The sequence below is a fragment of the Lissotriton helveticus genome, chromosome 9 (genome assembly GCF_964261635.1).
Source record: "Lissotriton helveticus chromosome 9, aLisHel1.1, whole genome shotgun sequence".
In the NCBI taxonomy this organism is placed as follows: domain Eukaryota; kingdom Metazoa; phylum Chordata; class Amphibia; order Caudata; family Salamandridae; genus Lissotriton; species Lissotriton helveticus.
Genome location: NC_136070.1, coordinates 902253754 through 902268056, shown reverse-complemented (window position 1 = coordinate 902268056; position 14303 = coordinate 902253754). Strand labels below are relative to the sequence as shown.

Below are 14303 nucleotides of genomic sequence, written 5' to 3'. Positions count from 1 at the left end.
ACTGGGTACGCAACAGGCTGACACGTTCTGTGCATTTCCAAAGGTAGTCGCTGAGCAACTAAAATTAGTAGTATGTATACACTCTCACTCCTGTATAACTTCAACAATGTTGCTAAAACTTCCCCTCATGAGATCAGCACACCAGAGAGCAAACATATTCTATCATGATGTAATTTCCATTTACATACCCATCCTTCCATGTGTCCAAGTACAATAAAAATTGTACTTAATAGTGTGCGAAGTAAAACGTTGGTAAAAGAAAAAATTTAGGTATGACATACTAATTGACCAAGCATCTGAACCAATTTACAAACTGGCAGTTACACATGTGCTTTATCCCTCCAAAGGCAAGCTTCGTACTTCATAAATCAATTAACACAACACTGGATTTGTAATTTGTGATTTACAAATAAATATGATTTTTAGGGGGTGAAACATCCATTCATTTAGTTAAATGCTTTGCTTCTCTGTTCAGAAAAGCATTCTTGTTGACTTTCAAAACTTTATTTTTTTGTAAATCTTCAAAAAACCCTTCAGCATCATTGCGATCCTTTTGCCTAACGGGGTTGATTAGATCTGTATCAGACCGCAGGTTTAGATTTGGTTGACTATTTTTGCCCTTGTTACAAAATCAATATGTGTCTATTTATTTAAGTTATTAGCATTTTTATATAGCATGGACTACACCCTGAGAGGGGGACTGAAAACGTTATACATGGGCAGTTGACCATTTGATTTTGAGGATGTAAATCCAAAAATGAATAGGGAAGAAATAATATGTTCAGAGGAGCTTGCAGATTCCTGTTTTCTCTTACATAAAGCGGCCAAGTTGCAGAGTTAGCACTGAGACAAAAAGTGTGTGGCATGAGTTTTGGAATTTAACAAAACACTTATTCTTAATTGACTTTATAATAGGATTAATAACTATATGAAAAGCAATATAGGTTGTTTTTATAGGCAACTCATCGAAGAAAGTCTTAATGCAATAAGAGGCAAATGGAACAAAATACTCAAAAGAATTAAAGCAGAACACAAGCAACACTGTCTTGTAATTGTTATGTCTTTTGTGTTCGTAAAATAATAATTAGTTTATATATTGTGCCCATTACCACAGTTTTAGCTATTTCTAAGTGCTTCAAGTAGCAGGTGTTACTTTTAATTAATGTAATGGTGCTCAGTTTCTCAACCTCGGAAGCATGAATGAAGGCTTTGGACTTGCAGGGATCCAAACTCAGGAGCATCAGGTCACAACAGATGTTAGCACCGAATGCCTAATTTGGTGAGCCCCACTTTAGGACGACATAGAACAGGCTGCAAAAGTGATCACTCATCCATTTAAAAAATTTATTTCTCTCCTACTCTGAGGATGAGTTTGTGGCTCTTTTGTCTGTTTCTATTAAGGGGCCAACCACTCTGAAACTCAGAATTGCCTTTAGGTTTAGAACTGAACATCTGTGTTTTGCCTGCTGCTGTTGCTGGCCCTCTGGCAGCTTCCACCTTCAGACTGGAATATTTGAAATTGGGCAAATGTGCAAAGTGGGCCCTGATGGTTGTTGCTGTATAGCTATTTGAGAGCGAAAGAGATTAACTAGTATGTCAGTGTTGGGTGATTTTGTGTGAAGTTACAGCTTTTGCCCAAACAACGCGGCCTTGCCGAGCGAAGCAGTGTCGCAGGATCCTGAAGATTTGCTAGAACTAATAGAAGACATGAAGAGGCACTTGGCCAAAATGAAATGCTTTGAGACCCTCACGGGTGCTTAGTGCGCTCTACAAACCCCTGATTGATTGATTGGAAGGATGATAAACACACTATGAGTAAACAAACATTGCAAAATTAAGCAGTTGGTGTAGTTGGGTAGACAGACATTTTCTGGCCAGAAAGCTACATAAGATGAGAAAAGAGTCTCATGTGAGGGCAACAGAATACATTACCAGTGAAGGACATTAAGGAGTTACTCGGAGAGTTAGAATATGATTCTTGTGAACGTGGCATCTACTTGGACAAAACTCTTCTTCGTGTATTCTTAATAAGCCACCAATAGATGAAAGTCATATGTATTACGTGGGGCAAATAACAGAAGAAATGTAATCAGGAGTGTAAAGGAAACAGTGATGTGACAACCAGAAGTATCAGCAAAGTCCCTAGTATTCCGGAGTGAAGTATGGAAATGAAGGCAAAGAATAATCCTTGCTGCCATTTTGATTCTACCACTTACAGATCACTACTGGGTTACCAACTTCTTCCAAAGGCTTGGAAAGGATGGTAGTTTCTTGGTGGCAGAGTTGTGTGGCCCATGAATTGTAGAACCTTTTCCAGTTTCTTTTCGGAAAATGACTTGGTACAGAACGTACTTTTCTGTCATTTATGATGACATACTAGAGAATTCCGGCAAAGGGGCGATACCCTTGTTGCTTGTTACTGTGGTTTAACCTTAGTAAAGCATTGAAATGTGTGGCCTTCCTGACTTTAAAAATGCCAGTGGAATTATGATCTGGTCTGCATGATTACCTGTCTTTCATAACTAATTACCGAAAGACAGTTCAGCTAGGAGCTCTTAGTTAATCTTTTCCAAAGTCAACAGTGTGGTACCTCCAAGATCTCAACTTTTCTCAATACTGTTTAATGCGTACGTAATACTCCATTCATGCTCTAAATGTAAGATTCAAATTAAACGTCTATGCATAGCTAAGTGAAATACGTAATTTAGATATAAAATATCTGTATGCAGTACATTTGTTTATACATTTGATCACTCAGTAGGTTACAATAGTATTACTAAAAAACCTAAATTGTGGTACGGGATTGGGGCTTTTTAATCAAAACTAAAATGTAATTTATCACAAAACAGTATGTTCTTAAAAGCATCCCAAGGATCTAGTTTATAAAATGGTTTAGTTGTATTTACAGAATGGCTCTTTGTTTTTGTTTTTGCTTTTCCACAACAGACATGAATTCAACCAGTCCACTGATGTCCTTATCTGTGGAACTCTGGTTACATTGTTTTACAGACTGTTCAATCGTATGTCTTCCTGCCTCTTTCGTTGACTTTTAAGAACACTTTCCCTTCTGTTGGCAGTACTGGGCAAAATGTTCTATTTTTTTCCTGAAATTGACCAGGTAGGCGATATGCCAAATAGCCATTCTGACTAGATTGTCATGCTCCATCAAACTGTAGCAATGAGGAGTACGACATTTTGAATCCTAGGAAGTCATGAGTCTGAAAAGTATTCCCGACTCACAAAATGGGTTTAACAACTCCATCCAAAGCACAGTTAAGAAGGGGCATGAAAGGATCATTACCTCCTAATTGCGATTTGGAATGGTATGTTTCAATGGTTTGCAACTGCACTTTCAGTCGCAAACAATGGAAATGTTACTGTTTCCTCAAAAGCGGTGGTAAAAAGTCTCAAGCAGGAAACTCTCCAATGTAGCACCATCTGTTATGGTTCTTGTGCATTTCTTGGCTTTAATGTCCTTCACAACTTGTTTTCTTTCCTCTGTCATGTGCAGGAGGAGCTCGCACGGATCAGTTGGACCCTGCTAAGTGAATATGAATGCCGAATGCGGATGTTGGTCACTCGCATAGATGTAACTGTGACCTCCTTCCATTGGTCCGAAAGGGCCAAGGTAAGTGGTCTTCAAAGAGACGCATTTTGTGTTTAGGCCAGAGTGTGACAGTAATTGGCATTGTTGTGATGGCAAATCTAGTAAGAAGCACCACCTTGTTTCGTATTCAGAAAGTGTGTTGATCTGTCTTTTTTTCAACAACAAGTAGAATCTTACTTTTTTCACTGGGCAATAGTATGAGTGTATTGTCCCATAGCTCTTATCAATCAGCCGATTCATCTCGTACTGTGCAAATACCCATGATGTGATTACATTTAGGAGCGTTTTAGTTGTCCTTGTATATTCCATCTTGAATGTTGCAAGCCCCTCAGTCTTTCTATTGCATAATGTTTAGCAATTGTATTGGTTATTATTTGTATGAATTATGTGCAATTTTGGGGATGCCCTTCTTTTTTCACTGTTATTTTTGTAACTGCAAGTATTTCACTGATCATTAGTGACCTGTGGTATACCGGCCATGGGCTCTGTAGCTCTGAGAACTAAGGGCCATATGTACGAAGTGCTGGTCGCAATTTGCGACTGGTATTTTAGTGACCAGTGTGCTTTTTTGCAAACAAACTTCTGTTTTGATAGATTGCATTACAAAAAATAAATTCCTAGCGAGTTGCAATTTGACCTACCTCATGAATATTAATGAGGTAGGTAACAAATTACGACCCTCTAGGAATCACAGTCATAACAGGCATGGTGGCCTGCTTAGGTCAGCAGATCACTATGGGCCTGAATACGATGTCGGGCGGACTTGGGTCCAACTGACACTGTTGCGGATTGGAACGGCCCGACCATAGGCTGGCGATTCGGACTTCAAAATTACAATGTGACTGCCCGTTGGGCAGTCTGAAACATCCAGTTTACAATGGGAGCTTTTGGGGCAGGCAGAAAAGGCCTGCATCACAAGCTGCCGTTGCTAATGGATGTTTGTGAACATTCCTGTACCGTGTGGCAGGCAGGACGGATGCCTGCCACACGGTGCAAGGATGTATAGGGAAGACCCATAGGTGCCCTCCAGGTCCCTTAGTGGAGGGCCGGATGTAAGGGGATCCTACTAGTGGCCTCTAAAGTCATTTTCCGACATGCTTTCCATGTCGGAAAGGCCGTCATGGAAAGGCTGTCGGAAAATTACATCATAATCCTGACAGTGGAGCAGAGGCTGGCTTCGCCGTTGTTATGGGATTGTGAGCATTTCCGATGTTCCGACAATTTTGTGCAATTTGGGGGATGCCCTTCTTTTTTCACTGTTAATTTTGTAACTGCAAGTGTTTCACTGGTCATTAGTGACCTGTGGTATACCGATCATGGGCTCTGTAAACTAAGGGCCATATGTACGTAGCACTGGTCACGATTTGCGACTGGTAATTTAGTGACCAGTGTGCTTTTTTGCAAATCAACTTATGTTTTAATAGATTGCTTTACAAACTATTAATTCCGAGCGAGTTGCAATTCGACCTAACTCATGAATATTAATGAGGTAGGTAACAAATTACGACCCTCTAGGAATCACAGTCATAAAAGCATGGTGGCCTGCTTAGGTCTGCAGATCACTATTGGGGTTATTACGATGTCGGGCGGACTTGCGTCCAACTGACACTGTTGCGGATTGGAACGGCCCGACCATAGGCTGGTGATTCAGACTTCCAAATTACAATGCGACTGCCCGGTGGGCAGTCTGAATCATCCAGTTTCCAATGGGAGCTTGTGGGGCAGGCAAAAAAGGCCTGCATCTCAAGTTGCCATTGTAAAATGGATGTTTGTGAACATTCCTGCACCTTGTGGCAGGCAGCATGGATGCCTGCCACACGGTGCAGGGATGTTTAGGGAAGACTCTTAGGCGCCCTGCAGGTCCCTTAGTGGAGGGCCAGGTGTAAGGGGATCCTACCAAGGGACTCCAAAGTCATTTTCCGACATGCTTTCCATGTCGGAAAGGCCGACATGGAAAGGCTGTACAAAATTACATCATAATCCTGATGGTGGAGCTGAGGCTGGCTTCGCCGTCATTATGGGATTGTGAGCATTTCCGATGCTCTGATGGGCTCAAGGAGCCCGTCGGAACAGCAAGAGACAGTTTTCTGCCTCAATGCCTCTGCTCGCCACATCGTAATGCGGCAGGAGAACCGCAGGGGCAGATGTCGGGCAGACCACCCGACATCGTAATCGGGCCCCATGTCTGTGATTGCTTTTAAATAAAGCATTTCTTTTAAGTGCCATTGAACGAAAACCAGGTGTGTTTAAAAACATTTTTAAAAGTAGGCAGTGGTCCACGGGAGCACTGCCTACTCTTTTTTAAGTTCAAGAATAAGTTTATTAGAGAAAATTAATGAAATAACAATAACAGTACTTCATAAAAGTAATCATTAAATAGTTCATAAGTACAAGAGAAGGAAATAAAGGAGAATAATATTATACAATTGCAATTGAAATGGTAAAGAGATTTATTAAGAAATAGAAATACATTAGGAATATAAGGATCCGATTAATAAACTTAATGCAGTATGATGCTGTTGAAAATATACAATCATATACATATTGCAGAAATAAGATACAGACAGTGTCATTTTCAGTATAAAGGAAGTCACAGAAGCTTAGTAACTTCTTGTAGTAAAGGGATAGGTGCAAAGGATTTCTTTGGGCTATCATCTAAGACTTGTGTGATCGGGAACCACAGTTGTAATTGTTTTTTAGCAAGAGATATGGGTTGTACAAGAGCTGTGTCTAGTCTATGATATGGCAGACGGCATACCACCGTGCTAGATAAGATAACTTAGATGTGTCCTTCCAATTTTTTGTTATCTGCTGAAAGGCATCTGCTAATGTGATTGTCTCCTCCCTCAGTCAGTGGATAAACTTCCCAAAAACATTTGTGAAAGAAAAGGGGGCTGTAGTGCTAAAGATGGTGTTAATTTGAAGCCAGACCTGTTTCCAAAATTGAAGGACATGTGGGCGTGTGAAGATCATATGTTTCAAATCAGCACCTTCATGAGAGCACGCCCAGCGTGTACTGGGAGTTGTGTTATGTATCTTGTGCAGATGTACGGGTGTGAGAAGTAGCCTATTTATGAAAAAACTTGTTTGTGTAGTACTTGCTGCTCTAGATGATCTCCTGATCTTTGTCCATATTCTAGTCTATAAAGAGATAGGCCAATCTATATCCAAATCAGTCACCCAAGAAAGTTCTGTCTTGGTTTTATCTCTAGTTATGGTAGGTTGTGTTAAGTGAGAATAAATGGTTGAAGCCCTAGGATGTGAGCGTAGGAGATTTGTCCATGTGGAATCAGGATGGGAAGATGAGGGCATAGGTGTAAACTGAGCACAGGCTGCAAGTATTGCATTTCGTAGGATGGAAAATTTATGTTGAAAGGAGGAAGGTAGGTGATCAAGGGCTTGTGCCTGGGAAAATTGAATAAGTGTGCCTTGTCAAAGAGCTGATGAACCCACAGAAACCTTTATTTCTCCATATTTTCCAGTAGATAGGTTTCTTTTTTACAAATATACATTTGTTCTGCCAAATTGTGGATATGAGAAAAGTGTCCAAATCACGCAGAACCAGATGGATGGTAGCTTCTAATAACTTACAAGAATGTTTGATGATTGGTGTAGAGTTTTTTTGCGCTTTACGAGTGAATGAAAGATATTCCTTAATTGAGAAATGTGCTATAAATGAGGTCTCCAACTCACCCCATAATGGGCTATCTGTTGATTGATAGGATATCCAATTTGATAATTGCTTTAATTGAAAAGCTCTAAGATAGTTAGGGAAATGGGGAAAGTTTACACTGCCTTCTGATTTGGCCCGCGTCAGTTTCTGTAGCGCCATTCTTGATTTGTTGTTCCATAGAAAAGATAATAAGGTAGAATTAATTTTAGGAAAGAGTTTAGCTGGTATGGATATCGGTATATGATGACATATGCATGGACACATTTCAAACACTCATTACTAAGTGACATCCTCTTCATCTTTCTTGGTGGGTCCGCTTAGACACCATTAAAATGATGCTTACCCCTATAATACTTAACATTATAGCACTGCATACTCTTAAAGAAATATTTTTTCACACATTCACAAATGGGAAGTGTCCCTTTGACCGCTTCCCTTTTATGAAGGTCTTACTACTACCTTTCAGTAGCCGGTGAGGTATTAACATTTTACATACATATCACTCCTACTCGAATTTGGAAGGGACGTCCCAAACAAGCCATTTCCAAATACCGATTCGGACTTTGGTCGCACACCCAAATTGTGATTCTGAAATAAATGACTTTGGGGTTGCAAATGGCCCGATTCTGTGAATCACACACTGCACTAAGAAAAATAGACCCTTTAAATGAAAGTGTTTATTATGAAGGAATAACCTGTTTGTCAGTGCATCTAAAACAACTACACAGGATATCATAAAAATAGTAAGAAAGCATGTTGTGAGTAATGAATATAACATTTATATTTCTAAGATGGTTAAAATGTCATCTGAAACCTTACACCGTAAAACATAATTTTTATGTGGTACACTGAGAGAGCTTCGAAAGCAGAGCAGCGTGTAGTCTGAGGTTTCTTAGTATGAAGCGATGCACTGCATATCTTGTTGGCAGCTAAAGCTGTTATAAGCGGAGGCATAAAGGTAGTGTTCCATGCAAAAGGTACACACGTACTATGGTAGCACCCTTCCGACAGGACGTGGCTCTGTCAGCACTGAGCGAGGTGTCACATGTTCGAAGTGCGCCGGCAGTGGGGGAGACCCTCTTCTAGCAGTTTATTGAGCGATAATCTGGGTGAAGGATTTCTCGCCTTCAAGATCAAATGGCTATCTTTATATATTCAATCTTAACAGTGATTGGAATTTTTGACAAAAGAGGACATCGATTCAGACCACATTATTTTGACTTTGTGTCTAGACTTTGTTCTTATTTGACCTAGACATTGTGACATGTCGACCCTTGACCCAGACTTACGTTGCTTCAGGTGTTCTATCTATGTCATCAGTCGGACGACCTGACACTTTCACAGTTCTTGAAAAGATTAAGGTCAGATGACATCTGCATCAAATGGCAGACAAGGCAATGATTCTGCATGAATGGAGATAGATGGTCACCTCCATGATTTAAAATAGCGGCCTCCTTATTCTAAAATGGTATTGGGGCATATCTAGAATAAAGTCAGAGAAGTTGGACCTTATGGGCTTTATGTTGGATCCATTTCCTCTTGGGTTTTGCTGCTCTGTAACTAAAAGCAATGAGATTTACTCCTGCAGTTAAAGTCTGGAATAGTGCTTGCTCGAAAATGTGAATCCACCAGTTGATGTGGCTTTCTCCTTTAGATAAATAAAGTAGAATCAATCGCATCTGGGTAAATTACTTTCGTTCTTGCATCAAGCTTTAGCTTGGTTATGTCTCAGCTGTGTGGCGTCTTGATGCAGGCTACAAAGTGAATGGCTGTATTAAATGGTTTTACTAAGTTTCTATGCAGCCTACTTCTGTTGTGCTGTACATGCAATGTGGGTTTCTTCGTAAGGAGAATGAATGGTGGTTACTTTGTGGCATGTTGCTGCTGTAGTTGTTTCCTCATATAAATATGTAGTACTACATAATTGCTCTGAAGTGTCTGGCTTCTATGCTGTTGGGCTATACCATGCGGCATCGCTCAGTGACGAAGGGACTCAAACTTGGGTCGCAATTCGGTTATTACATGCACATGAGATAAAATGTATTGTATTTGTTGTAAAAATCAGCCTCCAGGGATAGGAACCTTAATTTTTGATTTTGTGCATGGTCTTGCACAGTAGGCCTATCAATAGTTTGGTTTCATGATACTGGAAGCAACCTGAGGATTATAAAGCATTTCCAATGTAGCTCACTACCCACTGTGTTGGTTAATTTTCTCTCTTGGAAGTCCAGCAGGGAAAGGAAGCAACCATGGAGAAGCTGTTCAGTCCCCTTAGAAAACTGATGAACACCAAGTCACAGGTCACTCTGGCCCACCTACTAGCTGCCCGCGAGGATCTGTCACGTATCGTCAAAACCAGCAGCGGCTCATCTCGCGTTAACACCAGCAGCGCTGTCCACAAGGTGAGCATCTGGGTAAAGCTAGTCAATGCCATCACAAATTACTGCCATAGAAATGCTCTGATTTACAGTACTTGGAGGAAGCTACTTGCTGGTAGATAAGATGAAACTGGTAGCTTGTGAGCTCCTAGTGTAAATGGTTGCTAAACTGCATATAGCTTGCCACTGTTCCACCAAGTGAATGAAAATAATATTTTGCCTATTTGCATTATCTTGGTAGGTCATTATGGGCAGTGTGCCCGACCGAGGGGGCAGGCCTGGTGAAATCGAGCCCCCAATGCCAACATGGGAGAAACGGCGAGAAGGTGGAGGCCAAGGTAGAGGTGGAGGCCGCCAGAAGTATTCAGGCAAGCACAATAAGAAGAAGCGTTAACACCTGGTGTCTGGACAGAGCTCTTTTCATGGAGGGCCAACATGCCAATAACCGAAACCCTTTCGTGATTGGGGTGCGTACAGCTGGCTTTGAACTTTGTGCGGTGTGAAATAGGGCTTGGTGATGGTTTGGTCAGCACAGAACAATGTTCTTAAGCTTAGCCATTGACATGGATGCAGTCAGTAATAGACTCTTCTGGGCATCGTGACGGCTTCATAAAATTTATAATCATATACCATTTATTAAGAACTTGATGTGTTTCAGTGGCACAAATCCTGCAGGATAAGGGCTCCTAAAAATAGCCATGCCTTTTTAAATGGAAGCCAAAGTCCAAATAATCATCCTCAAAGTAAAGTGGAGCTACTCTCACCTCTTTCCTCTTATAACCGTAACACTATGCCGAAACATGAAATCGTAGATTTATAAGCTTCATTCAACCTTATTGTTATCTTCGACTGGTTTCTTGTTCATATGCCCCATAACTCGCATTCAAATCAAGTTTTGTTTCCGGAGTGTAATATGTTTACATATTTTTCATCCAAAATGTTTCCGTTTACGTGATTTCCAGAGGTTAATATCTTTGTTTTGTTTAGTTCACACTTCAGAATACTATGATTCTATAGAGGTGTGACTAATCAAGAGCTTAATCAGTGTTGACTTAATCATAAGTATAAGACAAGTAACTTTACACAGCGCAATTTATAAAATCACATCGCAGTCAGACACTAACACACCACATCCAATATGGCTGCCAGCCCATCTCAGAACATAGTTTTACTTGTCTCTTCCTTAATTCACTTAAAATGAACTCACTTTTTGTACCTTGATTTGCGAGCTGTTTCACGTGGCACATTTTTTAAACCCCTTCGCGGAAGACCAAGAAAGCTTTAGCAGGAGCAAAAACCTTAAGATATACTTCATTTTGAAAACTCTTGCAAGATTGTCGGAGGCCATTTACTAATCATCTCAACCAACAGCAGTGTATAAAAAAGTGTATGCCTTCTGCCTGTACAAATTCATTAATAGTGGTGTGGCACAACATGCACAAGAACGTGCGCGTTTTCACTACACAATAATGATAACATCCATTCAAGCACATGAAATCCTAGTCCATGCAGCGTTTAATGTAGGTAGCCTCGTCATTCTAGCCAGCAATCAAAACGAAAATGGCTGTTTGAAAGTTCCTTTCCATCATTTGACATCCTTGGGTTCCATTCAACGTGGCAAAGTGCAAGCAGGAGTTGTCATCCTGTATGTCAGTGCAGTGTCAATCAAAATACTAAATATTCCGCATAATATTTCATATGCAGACTACAGTGCATCAAAGGTACTGAACTTTGATGAATACAATTCCCAACTTCTAACAGGGACAATGGTATTTGCTACTCAGCATGCCTAACAGCAGAAGATAGCTACTCTTCACTCTTACCTGCCAGATTCAGAGTTGTCCACCACGGCAGGCAGAACCTTATTTGTTGTATACATTTAAATGTCCCTCATGCCCTGTCCTGACGTTCCATAAAGCTGGAAACTGGCTCCATACATTGTTTCCTGAAATGCGTAAGCATGGGACCTATGGAATGGAATGGGAAAAGTCTGCAGGTAAAAGGCCTGTGGGACACATTAACTTGGCCCAGGGTCCTGGCCGATCTTTAAATCACATAGATTAAAATGTTCGCAGTTTTGGGGAGGAACTAAGAATTACAAAGTGGGACAGACTTGATTGGAAGGTAATCGCGGAGAGCAAAAATGTCTTCTCTGATCTTGGTGCCCAGATGTCCCCCATCGACGGGAGACTTCTCACTGGTCCTGCCTTATTAGCACGTTGGCTCCGGCGAGAGGCCTACTGTTCATGATGGCTTATGTAAAGAGTGGTTTAGCAATGGTATATATTTATGGGGAGTACCTTTTTCAGGGTGTAGATCTGATCTAATTTACAGCAGCTTGGTACATAGGGAAGCTCTTGGAAGTGTTGAACAATGAGGTCTCTCTTGGAAAGTGAGAGGCAGGGGGCTGCTTCATAGAGTGACATTTCGGTTTTGACTGCCAGAGGGGTACGATATAAAAAACAACAGATGACCCCCATTCCCTGTTGTATTGCAAACTGATGCCCTCCGCGAATGTAGTGAAGGGCCCCCTCGTGTTCCTTCCATATCTTCGAGATATGCATAGTCCGTGGGCTGAAAAGGGGGCCCCTGAAAGGAGCCTATTTCTCTGCAGGTGCTGTTTGGGCATGATTTTTGTACCTACTCCAAAACATTATCCAACACCCTATTTTTGTTTCTTGCCATTGACAGACCGCCCCGTAAATCCCACACTTATTCATCATAAAGTATCACGCCTCCTAAGCCAATACGATATCTAGACTGAGAAACTTGCCACAGTGTCTTTTTTCGACCTTGAACCGGGCCGATGCCTAGCCATTGATCCTGCCTTCCATGCAACGCACTCGCCTATATAATATTATTTGAGAGATCGACACAAATGTTTGATAGAACTAGCAGCGTGTAAGTGACCTGCTCGCCACAGTGTAACTTCGCAAATAAGGTACAAATGTCTTAAAAGAATTCCTCTGAAAGGACACCGTTGAGTGGTGTAGATGGACAACACTGACATCTTTTGGACAAGGAGGGTACTGTGCGAAAACAAAGCGGTTTTATTGTGCTATGTCTAATAAGCTTTCTCCTTAAAACCCTGTGGAGTCGATTTAAAGATGAAATGGAACAGGATGTTTTGTTATCAACGGATTGTGAGGTTCAGTGAAAAGAAAGCAATGTAAATATTCCCTTTATCTGTCACTCCAGAACCACCCAGTGCTGTGACGTCTCCTTTCACAGGAGTAACTGGATGCTTTTTTTTTTTTTTAAGTACGGAAAAACGGGGTTCGTGAACCACCTCATACCGCACCCTCAGAGTTTTCACCTTATAAAATATGTCGACAGTTTACTGAATAATGCACTTACTGCCTTCGACCATGAGGTGGCGCTATTGTTTACGTTTTTTAAAAGAAAAAAGATTGTGTTAATTTATTTTTCTAATTTTGGGCGACGACTGTAATTGTACGCACTAGTACGAAACTTAATGAGCAGCAGGGTGGGGGCAAAGTGGGGGATATTCTGTTCATTTTTGCATTTCCTTTTCTTTGACTGAAATTTAAATAAAAAAACTTTATAGTGTTTCTTTATTTGTACACTTTAATCGCAGAAATAAATGTTTTCATTATTGCGGAGAAATGCAAGACTTATTTAGTTAAGCCTCTGAGGAGGAGAAATGTTCTAAAACATAATAAAAAAATAACTACTCTCTGTACAATTTGATGTCGAGTCTCCTTTCAAGTTCTGTGAACGCGTGCAATGCGCGCGGCTCTATATGTGGGTTTCATTTGTGTGTGGGCTGACCCGAAAATCAATCCATTGCACCATACAGGTTTGTATGCAGTTATTTTCCAAGTTGTTTATTTATCAAACAGCGGGGCACGATCAGCAAAACAAGCATTTACAATGCAATGGTCCCGGCATTATTAAAGGTAGAGCTTTTGGCATTGCTCATGACATTTTCTTTTTTTTTTATCATAAATAAATGGTATTGTCATTTACATTGCCAATAGCTTAATCATTAAATAAATGGCATTGTCATTTACAATGCCAATAGCTTAATCGCTCGCATATGCATGACCTATTGCATTTACACCCACACAGAGCCACACACACAAAGCCACCCACACACACATACAGAGCCACCCACAGAGTCATTCACATAGAGCCACTTACACAGAACCACCCTCACACAGACAGAGCCACCCACACATAGAGCCACCTACCAAAAAAGCTATTCACACAGAGCCACACGCGCGCACACACAGACACACATACAGACAGAGCCATGCACACACACAAAGACAGAGCCACGCACACACACACACAGCCACGCACACACACACACACAGAGCCACGCACACACACACACACAGAGCCACGCACACACACACACAGAGCCACGCGCGCGCACACACAGAGCCACGCGCACATACACAGAGCCACACACATACAGAGCCACGCACACACACACAGAGCCACACGCGCACACACACAGAGCCACGCACACACACATACAGCCACGCACACACACATACAGCCACGCACACACACATACAGCCACGCACACACACATACAGCCTGCACACACACACAGAGTCACGCACACACACACACAGACAGAGCCACACACACACACAGACAGAGCCACGCACAC

At 41.3% G+C, this 14303-nt stretch overlaps 1 protein-coding gene across 1 annotated transcript in view; it reads left to right on the top strand.

Moving 5' to 3' along the window:
* The window catches only part of LOC144781974 (protein FAM98A-like), a 97570-nt gene extending 85588 nt beyond the window's left edge, over positions 1 to 11982 (top strand). The window contains exons 6-8 of the mRNA XM_078661068.1: positions 3512 to 3628; positions 9512 to 9682; positions 9900 to 11982. Of these exons, the coding sequence (XP_078517194.1) occupies positions 3512 to 3628; positions 9512 to 9682; positions 9900 to 10052 (441 nt within the window). The 3' untranslated portion in view covers positions 10053 to 11982. The remainder of the gene's footprint in view (positions 1 to 3511; positions 3629 to 9511; positions 9683 to 9899) is intronic.
* The last annotated feature ends 2321 nt before the right edge of the window (positions 11983 to 14303 follow it).